Below are 12897 nucleotides of genomic sequence, written 5' to 3' on the forward strand. Positions count from 1 at the left end.
GACCGCCCCTCACCGCGGTTCCGTACTCCGCTTCCCGGTGATCGGATCGTGGCGCGGTTCGGCTGTGCCTGTCTCCCGCGATGCCCTAACGTGGCACCGGTAGTTATTTTACCTCGTTTGGCTTCGCGTCGCCTCACGGGGTTACCTCCGCGTGTTTCGGGAACGAAGATTGTGTGTGGCTCGGCGCTATCTATTCTGCGCTGCCTTGCGATCCACGCGCATCAAATCAATTAATGTTTACCGGCCGAGCCGAGCACTTTCGTGCCAAACGGAACTAAACTATCTGTGGATCGTCAAATCAAGCTTACGTGCTAAGTGGGCCGCAGCCCGGCGATTGTCATCGCACAACTTATATCTATCTTACGTACTATTGCGCCGGACGGAGTATGCAAACATAAACAAAACTTTATTATACTCTAGTTTTCCGTCCTCGGAACACTTCGCGCCTCTTACACTCTAGTGGAGGGCCTCCCTCTCGTCCTCCTGGGGTTCCTCCTCGGACGACGGACTGTGGAATTCCTCCGATTCGTCCCCTTCGTTCGGCGCCGCCGCTTGCGGCCCCGCCGTCACCGTCACCGTCTCGCTCACGGTGACCGTTGTCCTCTGCAACGTGATGGTGCAGCCACTGGGTCCCGCTGCTCCCCGGAAATCGTCCGCCCTGGCGGACGAGGCCACATCTCGACTGATCGCGGTTGGCTGGGCCACCCGGTAGCGCGCCACCGTTCCGCAGGCCCGTGGGTTTGCTTCCCACGCGCTGAGCCCCAGGCTCCCTCGGGATACCGCGCCCGCTCGCCACGCTTCGTCCGCGGACAGCCGTCGTAGGACCACCCGCGGCTGGCCAAGGAGCTGTCCATGCCCCTTCTTAGTGCACGGCTTCAAGGTTTCCCTCGAGCGTGATTCTGTCTTCCCTTGCACGTGCGTCAGTTTGTATAGGAGGGAAATGGTTGTTGGTCGTTGTGTTAGTGACAGTTGCGCGTGCGACCGCATCGTCTAGCGTTCGCCGCATCGTCTCGGCGTCATTGTCGCCGCCGTTGTAGTGGTGGTGGTGTCGGTGGTGGTGGTCGTCGTCGTCGTCGTCGTGGTGGTGGTGGTGGTGGTGGTGGTGGTGGTGGTGGTGGTGGTGGTCGTGGCCGTCGTCGTCGTCGTCGTCCTTGTTCCGTACAAAGCGACGTAAATCACAGAATCCCTGGGTCCTGACGGAGCGATTCCGACGACGTGTCGTCGTCGGCGCGTCGAGGAATCGGCGCGAGGACGCCGTCGATTCCCGTCGACAAGGAGCAACTCAAGAAGGCAGTTCTTGCGGTGAGAAAAAATAAAATAAAAAATGCCACACAAACAGAACCGCAGCCTTCGACGAGCAGTGGGCGTAAATCGAAATCAAGGAAACAGCAGCGGTTGGATTCTGACGAAGATTTGGATAATACGTGCTGCGTGTGCTCAAAGAAGTTGACAATAAACAGAGCATATGGGAAACAGTGCATTGCGTGCGAGCGTAGGGCACACAACACATGCGTGCGCTTGTCAGGATCTGTATTCACGTGCCTAAAATGTTTTATGGAATAGGTAAAACAATTATTTTTTAATAAATTTTTATATTTTTCTCTTAAAAAACAATTATTAAAATGTATCCTATCATTTTTCAGGATTAGATGTATATATATGTATTGAAAATGCAGTGTGACGGATAAACCCCGGGGGGGGTGACGGTTAAACCCCGGCATTTTTTAGATTTCAATTTTTCCACCGTTGTCGTTTTTGCTCTATACCGGTTAAACAAAGCGACGTAGATAAAAATTTCCTATATAAATTTTGTAGCTAAAGATTCACTCTTTACAGTGGTATACCACGTTTAACTAAAATTATTTATTTTCTTGTTAAAAATCGGCACCAAAAAAAAACTGACGGTTAGGCCCCGGTCTCCCCTACTACAAGCAATAATACTCATTAGTACTTCAAAGTACTGAAGTGGTCAGTACTTTATCAGATTAATATTCGGAGTACTATCATGATAGTACTGCCAGTACTGTAAGAACTAATAGGCACTGTACTGACCATTCTGCAATATTCTTGAGTATTTACATACTAATACCCAATCAGCAGACAATGTTTTTTAAATGTGTTTTTAATATTTATTTTCTATTAATTATACATTTGTACAATTCATTGTAAAAATAATATTTATTTAATGTTTATTAAATATTTATTTCTCTTAAATGCCACACCTCTCAAGAATCTCGTAAATGACACATGGGGTCTAAAAGACCCCAGCATGAAAAATGTCTCCTTACTTATTGATTTTTTGATATTTAGTTATGAAAATTATTTTCAATGTTGTTCAAGCCTTAGAAAAGAGAATAAAATGCTTATATTGTTAAAATTTCAATTTTAACATAGTATAAAAAATTAAGATCGCCAACAGTTAAAATATTGGCTCCAAAATCAAAAAAATAAAAAATAATAAATAAATAAATATGAGCTCCATTTTTGGCAGGAACATTTGAAAATATATCATTCTAAAGGGTCTGGGGTCCGCTGGACCCCGGGTGGCATTTAAGGGTTAAATATTTATTTCACATTGATTTTATTTATTTGAAGTAATAATTTAGAAAAAATATTTATTAAACGTTTATTAAACGTTTATTTAATATTTGTTTTACATTAGTAAGTTATTTGCAATAATAAGTTAAAAAAACATTTATTTAACATTTATTTTCGACATTAATTTAATATTTATTTTATATTAATTATTCATTTGCAATAATGATTTAAGAAAACATTTATTTAATATTTATTCGACATTAATTTAATATTTATGTTACATTAATTATTTATTTGCAATAATGATTTTAAAAAACGTTTATTTAACATTTATTCGATATTAATTTAATATTTATTTTACATTACCTACTTATTTATTTGCAATAATAATTTTAAAAAACATTTGTATAATATTTATTCGACATTAATTTAATATTTATTTTACATTACTCATTTATTTGCAATAATAATTTGAAAAAACATTTATTTAATATTTATTCGACATTAATTTAATATTTATTTTACATTACTCATTTATTTGCAATAATGATTTTAAAAAATATTTATTTAATATTTATTCGACATTATTTTAATTCTTTGAGTGGGTGTCGGCCACCCAGACAAAAATTCAGGCCCGATATTTTTAAGATAGGCTTTAATAATCAATGTCCCTCCACCTAGGATCCCTATGTTTGAGTCCTTCTCTCGAAGATGCGTACAGAAAGGCTTTAAGCCATGTCAGTTATGTTTGATAAACATTCGAAAGTTATTATAGATTGTGACCACCCGGGATGTGACCTCGATCGGTGTATATTTCTTATCGCGACCAAAAATTACAACATTTTTGTTCATCAAGCACATTTCGGGTTCTGCATATTTTATTTGAAACACCCTTTTAAGATGTTTCATGAATTTTTACGTGCACATAATTAAATTGGAAATATGAGACTGAATCCATCTGGGTGCCGACCATCCAGTGTGGTCAAGGCGTATTAAAAAAAGAGGTGTGGCCTCGGGAGGGTTAATATTTATTTTACATTAATTATTTATTTGCAATAATGAATTGAAAAAAACATTTATTTAACATTTATTCGACATTATTTTAATATTTATTTTACATTAACTATTTATTTGCCATAATGTTTTGAAAAAACATTTATTTAACATTTATTCGACATTAATTTAATATTCATTTCACATTAATTATTCATTTGCAATAATAATTTGAAACAACGTTTATTTAACATTTATTCGACAGTAATGTAATATTTATTTTACATTAATTATTTATTTGCAATAATGATTTAAAGAAACATTTACTTAACATTTATTTAATATTAATTTAATATTTACTTCAAATATTATTTTATATTAATTATTTTATTATAAGAGATGTTTTATTATTTTTCTGTTGTCGTTTTGCTCTATAAATGCCGTTTCGTGGCAAATTTCCGCGTCACGTATCTATGTATATAAAGCTGATACATATATTATATATGTATGAGTGTGTTCAGATATTGCGCTCGAATTCCTTCGCGTTTTGCAAACGCCCGATCGTTTCATTCAGATGGCGCGACGCGTAAGTCGCCACTTTCAAAGCGCCCCCACCTCCTTCCTCGCTTTCGTTCAGTGTCATGGCCGCTCTTGCTGTGTTTCTTCGGACGAGACGAGTACGTTTTCCTTCTTTCGTAACTGATCGAGCTAAGCGGCACGTATTCTGGAGACCAACCGAGCGAGATTCGACTTCCCAAGGAGAGCTCACCGCCAGGAAAAGGAGAGCTGCGGCAGCTCGCGTCCGAGAGGGAGGATTGAGGCGAGGAGTCCGGTCCAGCGAGCAGGGCCCTTCCGATATTCTCATTTGGGACGCCATATTGGAAGATCGACATTGATCGTAGTAGGGGAGACCGGGGCAATTCGTGACAATACGAAAAATTTCCCGCGCGGATAACTTCTATGCATTTGCTGGTAGAAACCTGTATTACAGACCATATATGGGTCTAATGGTCTTCTATATTAGAACAAAATTCGGTGTGCGTATCTACTATGTTTCGTTGTCAGTGGCGGAAAAAGTGTTTACCTCGTGTAAAAGTAAATTTTTGAATCCACGGATATTTTGTATTCAATACGAAGCAATTGCTTCCAGATTTGAAACGGTAAGTTTTACTTGTTCACCTGGCATTTACACACACATGTGTAACGCAGGTTGCAAGCATTTATTTCGTGTCTGGGTTTTTCGGACCACGAAAGATAAAAAGGGACGCTGGGGCATTTCGTGACATGACCGCCTGGGGTAATTCGTGACACATTGCGTGAACAATCCTGGGAAAACGATGACGATATATGACATCCCTTCGATCGTCACCGATTCTTTGCCTTTAGCCACAACAAGTACAAACATCAAGGCCGGATTCAAAGCAGCAGGAATCTTTCCTTTCAATCCTGACGTTTTTGGTGAAATCGATTTTTTACCCGGTCAAGTCACTGATCGAGCATGGAATGGAGATGACCAACCACAGCCAGGTACCTCAACTGAAAATGATGTGTCAAGGGCCTCAAACAATCCCTTCGATCGTTTCCAAAAGCGGGCAAAAGGAAAGTCACGACAAGAGGACGAAAACGAAAGAGAAGTGCAATTTTGACTGACGCTAATGAACTCGATGCACTTGTTGACGAAAATGACGAAAGAGTACAAAATAAAAAAAAGAATATAAGGATCAAGCCCCCCAAGAAACAGCCAGCTTGCAGAGGACGTGGACGCCCGAGAAAGGTCGTTACTCGCAGTTCGGAAGACGACGAAAGCGAAGCCTAACGATTTTTTGCCCTTCCTATTCCATTTAATGTACAATTTGATTAATAAAAACCTTTTTTGAGTGAGTAAGTGTACGTTTTGATATAAATCATGAAAATAGGACGAATTCGGATATTGAAACCCGTTGAAAGAAGAATTGTCACGAATTGCCCCGTGCCTTGTCACGATTTACCCCGGTATTGGGGCAATTCGTGACACGAGACAGAGTGAGGCATTTCGTGTTCTACTTTAAAAGTAATGTGATGAAAAGACACAAATAAATATTTTTTGAAAACTAGAAGGTTGCACGATGAAAAAACCGGCTAAAACGTATTTTTATCTCAAATACTTATCTCAGAAAAAATTCAAAACCAAAAAATGTCACGATTTGCCCCGGTCTCCCCTAGTACAAGGGGCTCTGCAAAGTTAATTCTCGTCTTGAGATCTTGGAATTGCTCTCATTCTTGTGGCTCTGGTTTATATTCTAGCCCTAGAATTGATTTCGCAGATATCTAATGCAGGGGCCCCTCTCTCTTTTCTTTTCTTTTCTTTTCTTACTTTGATTTCAATCAGTAATCCAAACTCCTTAATTCCGTCCTGTAAGATCTGGTTAATTCTCGTCTTGAGATCTTGGAATTGCTCTCATTCTTGTGGCTCTGGTTTATATTCTAGCTCTAATGTAATTTTAATATATGCATTACAATTTTACACTGTCAAATAATAAATAATATCGTTTGATAATAATAACAACAGTATAGATAATAGTAACAATTTTATTACTTGACTTATTTTATTCTATTTTTGACAACTCGTATATACATTAATTGTGGCTAAGGTCTATACTATGTCATAGTGTAGATCTTAGCTACATTTCTGGCAAGTTAGTCCAAAGTATGCGGCTTTGTTCTCTATCCTTTTTATCTGTAGCAATTTTATTTCTTTTTATTTTTTAATTATTTTTTATGTATTATTTCTTATGTATCAGGTTTCTGAAGAAGACTAAGTATATAAAGTCGAAACGTAAAACGTTAATTGTATTTAAAATTTGTTTAATTAAACGAGATTTTGTTTTTAAATTTAAGTTAATGACCTTTATATACCTCGAAAATCAGCCAGCCTTCCTTCCTATAGTTTATTTTATGCTGTTAGTTTTTTTAATTTAGTTATATTTTTTTCCATTAACACATTTGTTATAGTGATTGTGCAATAGAAAATCTGAAAAAATAAATGTGTTTAAAGAGTAAAGATAGTATATATTTTGAAATCTATGTATTTTATGTAAACATAACATTTAAATTTATTTGCAGTTTATTTTAGAACATGCCAAAAAACACCGTTTCATAAGCTTTCCAAGAAAGTTAAAAGGCAGAAAGTGAATGTTGAAGTTGTAGAAGAACTCAATTCAACAGATTCTTTAATTGAATTCGATCAATCGCATATTCAGCAAGCACATGTTTCCGTTAAAAGCCAAAGTTCCGTAATACCAGATTTTCTTCATAATCAAGAAGAATCTGAACTTTCTCATTATTCTTAACTTTTTCATCATTTTGAACTTCCTCACCATTCTGAATTTTCTAATAATTCTGATCATTTTGAGTACACTTTGATTTCGAGAATAACGATAATTATAGAGATATATTTAACATTAACAGACACACCGGCAACAATAACGAGGCTCATTCAAATGACAACGATGATAACTCTGAAAACTGCGAGAATAGTGATGAGAACAATGAGAACCAAAAGAACGATGAGGAAAAAAATCTCCCATAAAGATATTTTACATGGGATATACTGTCCAGCTCTTGTTCATTTACGTAAGGTTAACATTTTCGGGTTTATCTACATGGGATTTCGGAGAGTAAAAGGTGACGCGTGACAAATATATAAAGATAAATATATTACATATAAAAGAAAAAATATATATATATAAATATCTATATATAAATAATATATAGATATTTGTATAGAAATATATTCAAATAAAATAATGAGAAAAATAAAATTTTAACATTTATTTTTTCAATTTTAATAAAGTACTTTGTTGTTTTAAAGCCTATCAATGAGCACACAATTAAGTTTATAAATAAAAAATGTTTTTTAACGTTTATAAAACGTTTATTTTATATTTTAAAAATAATTGTTTCACATTTGAAAGGTTGTTTAAATGTTTGAAAAACATCTTACGTTTGAAAAATGTTCTTTTAATACAAATACTAACAAGGGGATGACCAGGTAGTGCCCTCACCGATTTAAATAAATTTTTAATATGTTGTAGGGTTAACCCCCCACTAATTAATGGTAAAGTGGCACGATGCAATACTCGAGCATTCGCAAGATATTTACATCGAAATTTACTTATTTTGTCCATTTGTCAGGTCGATTGAGCATTTTTATCGAGGTTGATGGCTTAAGTTAATGTTTTTTTATGTTTTTTGGGTCGTAGAACAAGAATCTGTAAATAGTTTTTTCGTAAGTCGATGCAATAAAAAGTTATTAACAATTTATTTGTTTAAATTGCCCTAGCGATCAAACTATACATCTTATAAAAAAATGAACTAAAGATTTGTTCCTCTTTTCACGATGAACAAAATGGCGTTTAAATTTTTCCAAAATCTTCATTATTGACGGAAATATGTCAATTTTTAGGTAATTACTGCCTACGCGTCGCGGAGTACCCTATTGTGTAGAATGAGTATTGGATGAGTACGGGGAAGGAGTACTGACGAAGTCAGTATGGTCGAATTTAGTAGTACTTTAAGTACTTATGTCTCCAGTACTTTCACCAATACTTTTTCCAGTATTAAAACCAGTACTACTTTTTCATAAGGGTGAGCTTATATTTATCAATATTAGTTAATTTGATAATTTATAGTTGAGGTTATGTATTCTCTATACAATATATTCTCATTTCAGTATTAAATGATAATATAAAATTACATTCAATTTTAATGAAATTGGATTTATTAAGTACAATGCTTACACTTTTATTTTTTCTCTTGCTCACTTTATCAGTTATGACACAGTATGTACAGTTATACCCTTATGAAAAAGTAGTACTGGTTTTAATACTGGAAAAAGTATTGGTGAAAGTACTGGAGACATAAGTACTCAAAGTACTACTAAATTCGACCATACTGACTTCGTCAGTACTCCTTCCCAGTACTCATCCAATACTCATTCAGTACTCCCTTCAGTACTTTCTCTAGTGTACTCCCTCCAGTACTCCCTCCAGTACTTTCTCCAGTACTTTCTCCAGTATTCCCCCAGTACTCCCCCCAGTACTCCCCCCAGTACTCCCCCAGTACTCCCCCCAGTACTCCCTCCAGTACTCCCCCAGTACTCCCCCAGTGTACTCTCACCAGTACTCTTTTAGTACTTATCGAATAATCGTGGGATACTAACGTGTGGTACAGGCGCAGTAGGGGAGAGTGGGCACCCTTGAACCACGTTTTTTCAAATCACATTAAAAATGATTTTTAATAACTTTATTATAATATAAATGAGACTATTCGATGTTTAATATAATAAACTTTGTAAATAATTTAAGAAGTAAATTTTCAGAAATATTTTGCAAAAATAATGATATTTCGACATGCTGCGTTTGTCACAGTGGACCCCACGCGTGGGGTCGATTGAGTCATAGCGTAAGGTACACTGTGACATGTAATGTGAAAGGTATAGGGTACCCTGTGACACGTAGAAGAGATCTGTTTAAATCCTGTTTATTACAAATCTTTGGTCAATTGAAAAACCAAGACTGTGCTAGAGAACCAATTTATCAATAATCGTGTCATATTTGTTTCATCAGATGACCTAAGAAATTGAAAACTGAAAACAAAGTCCTATAACCTCACTTTTTGTCGTAACCTAGCAGAGATCAACGAATATTGCCTCACAGCGACTCGATTACATGTGATCTGTAACTAAAGGGTGAAAAAAAGAGAAAATGAAAGTGTGGATATGATTATCGATGGAAATTACTTCATTTTATAGGAAAATTTAGGCACTAACATTTACTATTCTGCGATCGAAACACACTACGGAAACTCGCGCTGTCACGTAGGTAGGTTAGATAGTTCTGTAAGCGTGGCACAGAGGACCCCATCAACCTGCGTCACATTGGACCCCACTGAACATCGATATTATTTATCGTAAATATTTCAGATACAGAACAATTAAACGTTTTTGTGCGCACGTTGGTATTGAACCTAAATCCCGACAAACGTCTTATGAATTTTTTTTTAACTGTAGAATCCCTAGAAATCCATACATATTAAAAAGTTATGACAAGTAAAAATTTACTTTGCAAGGCGCCAATTACATATCTGCCTTTAACTAAAGTATATATGCTTATTTCGGCATAATTTTTTGATGGAAGTTATATGTTTTGAAAACGAAAGTTTTCATACCCACCGTCACTATTTTGCAGAACGTTAATACAGAAAACTCGCACTGTCACATTGGACCCCGTGGCTCAAGGGAGTACTATCCAAGTAGAACAAAAAGTCAAGATGATATCAAAATAACGTCATATTGATAGTTTAGTGTGTTAATTTAGTATTTTATTAATTTAGTATTTCCAAGATACGTTACGAAAAAGTAGTACTAGCAATCAGTACTCAGTACTGAGTGATCAGTACTCGTAGTATTAACAGTATTAGTATGTTAATACTCATGAATATTGCAGAATGGTCAGTACTGTGCCTATTAGTTTCTTACAGTACTGGCAGTACTATCATGATAGTACTCCGAATATTAATCTGATAAAGTACTGACCACTTCAATACTTTGAAGTACTAATGAGTATTATTGCTTGTAGTACTGCCAGTACTGTAAGCACTGACAGACACAGTACTGACCATTCTGCAGTATTCATGAGTATTAACATACTAATACTCTCAATACTACGAGTACTGATCACTCAGTACTGAGTACTGATTGCTAGTACTACTTTTTCGTAAGGGTAGGTGACAATGCTTCGGCTGTGCCCGTCGTTATTACTCCGAAAGATCGACTGACAAACTTAATGGCCTTTCTACAAGCGGAAGTGGAAAACGAAGAAAGAATCGCGATGGCGGTTAGTGGATTTGGTTTAAACCAAGAGCAGTCAGCATTAAAAGACGAGTTAAAGAAGAAGCAAAAGACTGATTCCAATAAAGAAATTGCTACGGCTTCCGCACTCCTCGCGACGAAAGAAAGCAAAGTACTAAAATGCATCTTCTGCAATGAGAAATTAAACATGACAGTTTGCAATGTGAAAAGGCGAGAAAGATGTCTCTGGAAGAAAGACAAGACATCGTTAAACAAATAAACGCATGTTTCAATTGTTTGAAAACAGGACACGGCCGTAGATTCTGCAGATACAATAATAAGTGCGCCTGGTGCAGCAAGCGACACGTTCTACTCATGTGCCGAGGAATGACTACTGAGGGATCGACGAAGAAAAATCCGATAGAAGAGCCGACCAAAAAACAAGAGGAAAGTAGTCTGGCGAATCTTTCGCTGAGTACAGAGATTTTTCTTCAAACTCTTCGTGTGAAAATACGAAATCAAGAAAAAGAGCGTGTCGTACGAGTAGTATTGGATACAGGATCACACCGACCGTATGTTCTTGATCGAACAGCCAAGTAGTTGGATTGTGAGGAAGTCGGACAATATAATGTAGTTTATCTACTCTTTGGAGGTGTAAAAACTAAACCCCAGCAACACAAAGGTTACCGTATTCGACTCAGCAGCTTGGACGGCTCGTACGCCTGTAATTTTGTGGCCTTGGGTCAGGAGACCATTTGTCAAGACATCCCCGGTATAAGAAGAGGTCCTTGGGTTCAAGAGTTATCTCACAAAGGAATACGACTGACAGATGTCGGTCAAACAAACGAACCCATCTCTATTCTCATTGGAGCTGACATTGCGGGCAAGCTTTTAACAGGCAAGCTACAAGAAATTGAATGTGGAGCAACAGCGATCGAAACTCGTCTTGGATGGACCGTCATGGGCAAGAATTTGCAAGAAAAGACCTCTTGTGTCGATCCAGCGCTATTGACAGTCTCTATGTTCACCCGGGATGCAAAGGTTTCGGATCTGTGAAGGCTGGATGTATTGGGTATTACCAATCCAGTCCAAACGAAAACTAAAGAGGCTCATCTAGAACAAGTAAAAGATTATTTCCGCCAAACGGTTACGGTGAATAATTCCGGACGATATGAAGTGTTCCTGCCATAGAAGGAGAATCATCCTCCTCTTTCGGATAACAAAGAAATGGCAATCAAGAGGCTGAAAATAAATACTAGAAGATTGAAATCGGACAACCTCTTCGAAGATTACTGTCGAGTACTTGAAGAATGGACAGCTGAGGAAATCATCGAACAAGTACCTCTTTCGGAAGTAAATGACAGCGGCTATTATCTACCTCACAGACACGTATTAAAAGAGAATAGTACGACGCGTCTGAGACCGGTCTTCGATGTTTCAGCACGAGGGATAGACTCGCCTTCACTGAATCAAATGTCTAGAAGTTGGACCAAATCTCATTGAACTGATCCCGACAATGTTACTACAGTTCCGAGAAAGAAGGATTGGGGTTATCTCTGACATTAAAAGAGCTTTCCTTCAGATTGGTGTGTCGCCCAAGGAACGAAATGTGCTCCGGTTTCTATGGTGGAGTAAAGAAGATTCGACGAAAATAAAGGTCTACCGACACTGTAGAGTCGTGTTCGGAGTGTCTAGCAGTCCCTTTTTATTGGGTGCTACCATTGAACTGCTTCTGGAGCGAGCACTACAACAAGCGACTACAGATGAACAGCGTGCCATCATCAGAAAACTACAAAAGTCGTTCTACGTGGACAACTGTGTGACGAGCGTCGACTCCAACGAGGAATTGCAGCTGTTCATAGAGGGAGCTACTGATGCAATGTCTGCCGGTGGTTTCCTTCTGAGAGGTTGGGAATACTCCGATCCGACGCTGATCCGAGACAGCTCGTCAGTACTCGGGCTTACGTGGAATAGAGGCCGGGACACCTTATCGCTGACAAAGGCTGCATTGGAGAAACCCCTACCTGAAAAGGTAACGAAAAAAAGTATTTTGTCAGCCGCGCAAAAGATATTCGATCCGATCGGTCTGGCGTGTCCGGTACTGCTGCGCCCAAAATTACTATTGCAGAAATTATGGTCTACGGACTTGGATTGGGATACGGAGGTGAATAAGGAGATCAAGGACATTTTCCGAAAGTGGCACCAACAATTAAAGCTTTTAAAAGAGTTACATATACCTCGATAAATTTTTGGAGATGAACAGAGAGGGTGCTCGACGTCCTTACACGTTTTCGTCGACGCCAGCCAAGATGCCTATACAGCAGCTCTCTTTGCTCGGACCGAGACCTCAAAAGGAGTCAAAGTGCAACTCATCGAGGCCAAAGCGAGGGTAGCTCCATTGGGAAAATCGACTATAAATCGACTGGAGCTTCTTGCAGCCACAATTGGTGTCAGACTAATGGATTCCTCCTTGGACGCTCTGGAAAGAGAGCAACCGGAGAAATATTATTGAAGTGATTCCGCTACGGTTTTGTTCT

The 12897-nt window shown here is 38.1% G+C and overlaps 1 protein-coding gene and 1 long non-coding RNA gene across 2 annotated transcripts; both read left to right on the forward strand.

The window, feature by feature from the left end:
- Positions 1-4556: 4556 nt before the first annotated feature.
- On the forward strand, positions 4557-5412 carry LOC139785712 (uncharacterized). The gene is made up of 2 exons (XR_011722059.1): positions 4557-4691; positions 4786-5412. It is a non-coding gene; the product is annotated as an uncharacterized lncRNA (long non-coding RNA).
- Positions 5413-11876: 6464 nt separating this feature from the next.
- On the forward strand, positions 11877-12605 carry LOC139785711 (uncharacterized). Its single transcript, XM_071724876.1, has one exon. It carries the CDS (start codon positions 11877-11879, stop codon positions 12603-12605), a length of 729 nt encoding a protein of 242 aa, XP_071580977.1.
- The last annotated feature ends 292 nt before the right edge of the window (positions 12606-12897 follow it).

This window comes from Temnothorax nylanderi, unplaced genomic scaffold (assembly GCF_030848795.1).
Source record: "Temnothorax nylanderi isolate EJ_2023f unplaced genomic scaffold, tnyl_v1.0 TNYL_tig0869_pilon, whole genome shotgun sequence".
Classification (NCBI taxonomy): Eukaryota; Metazoa; Arthropoda; class Insecta; order Hymenoptera; family Formicidae; genus Temnothorax; species Temnothorax nylanderi.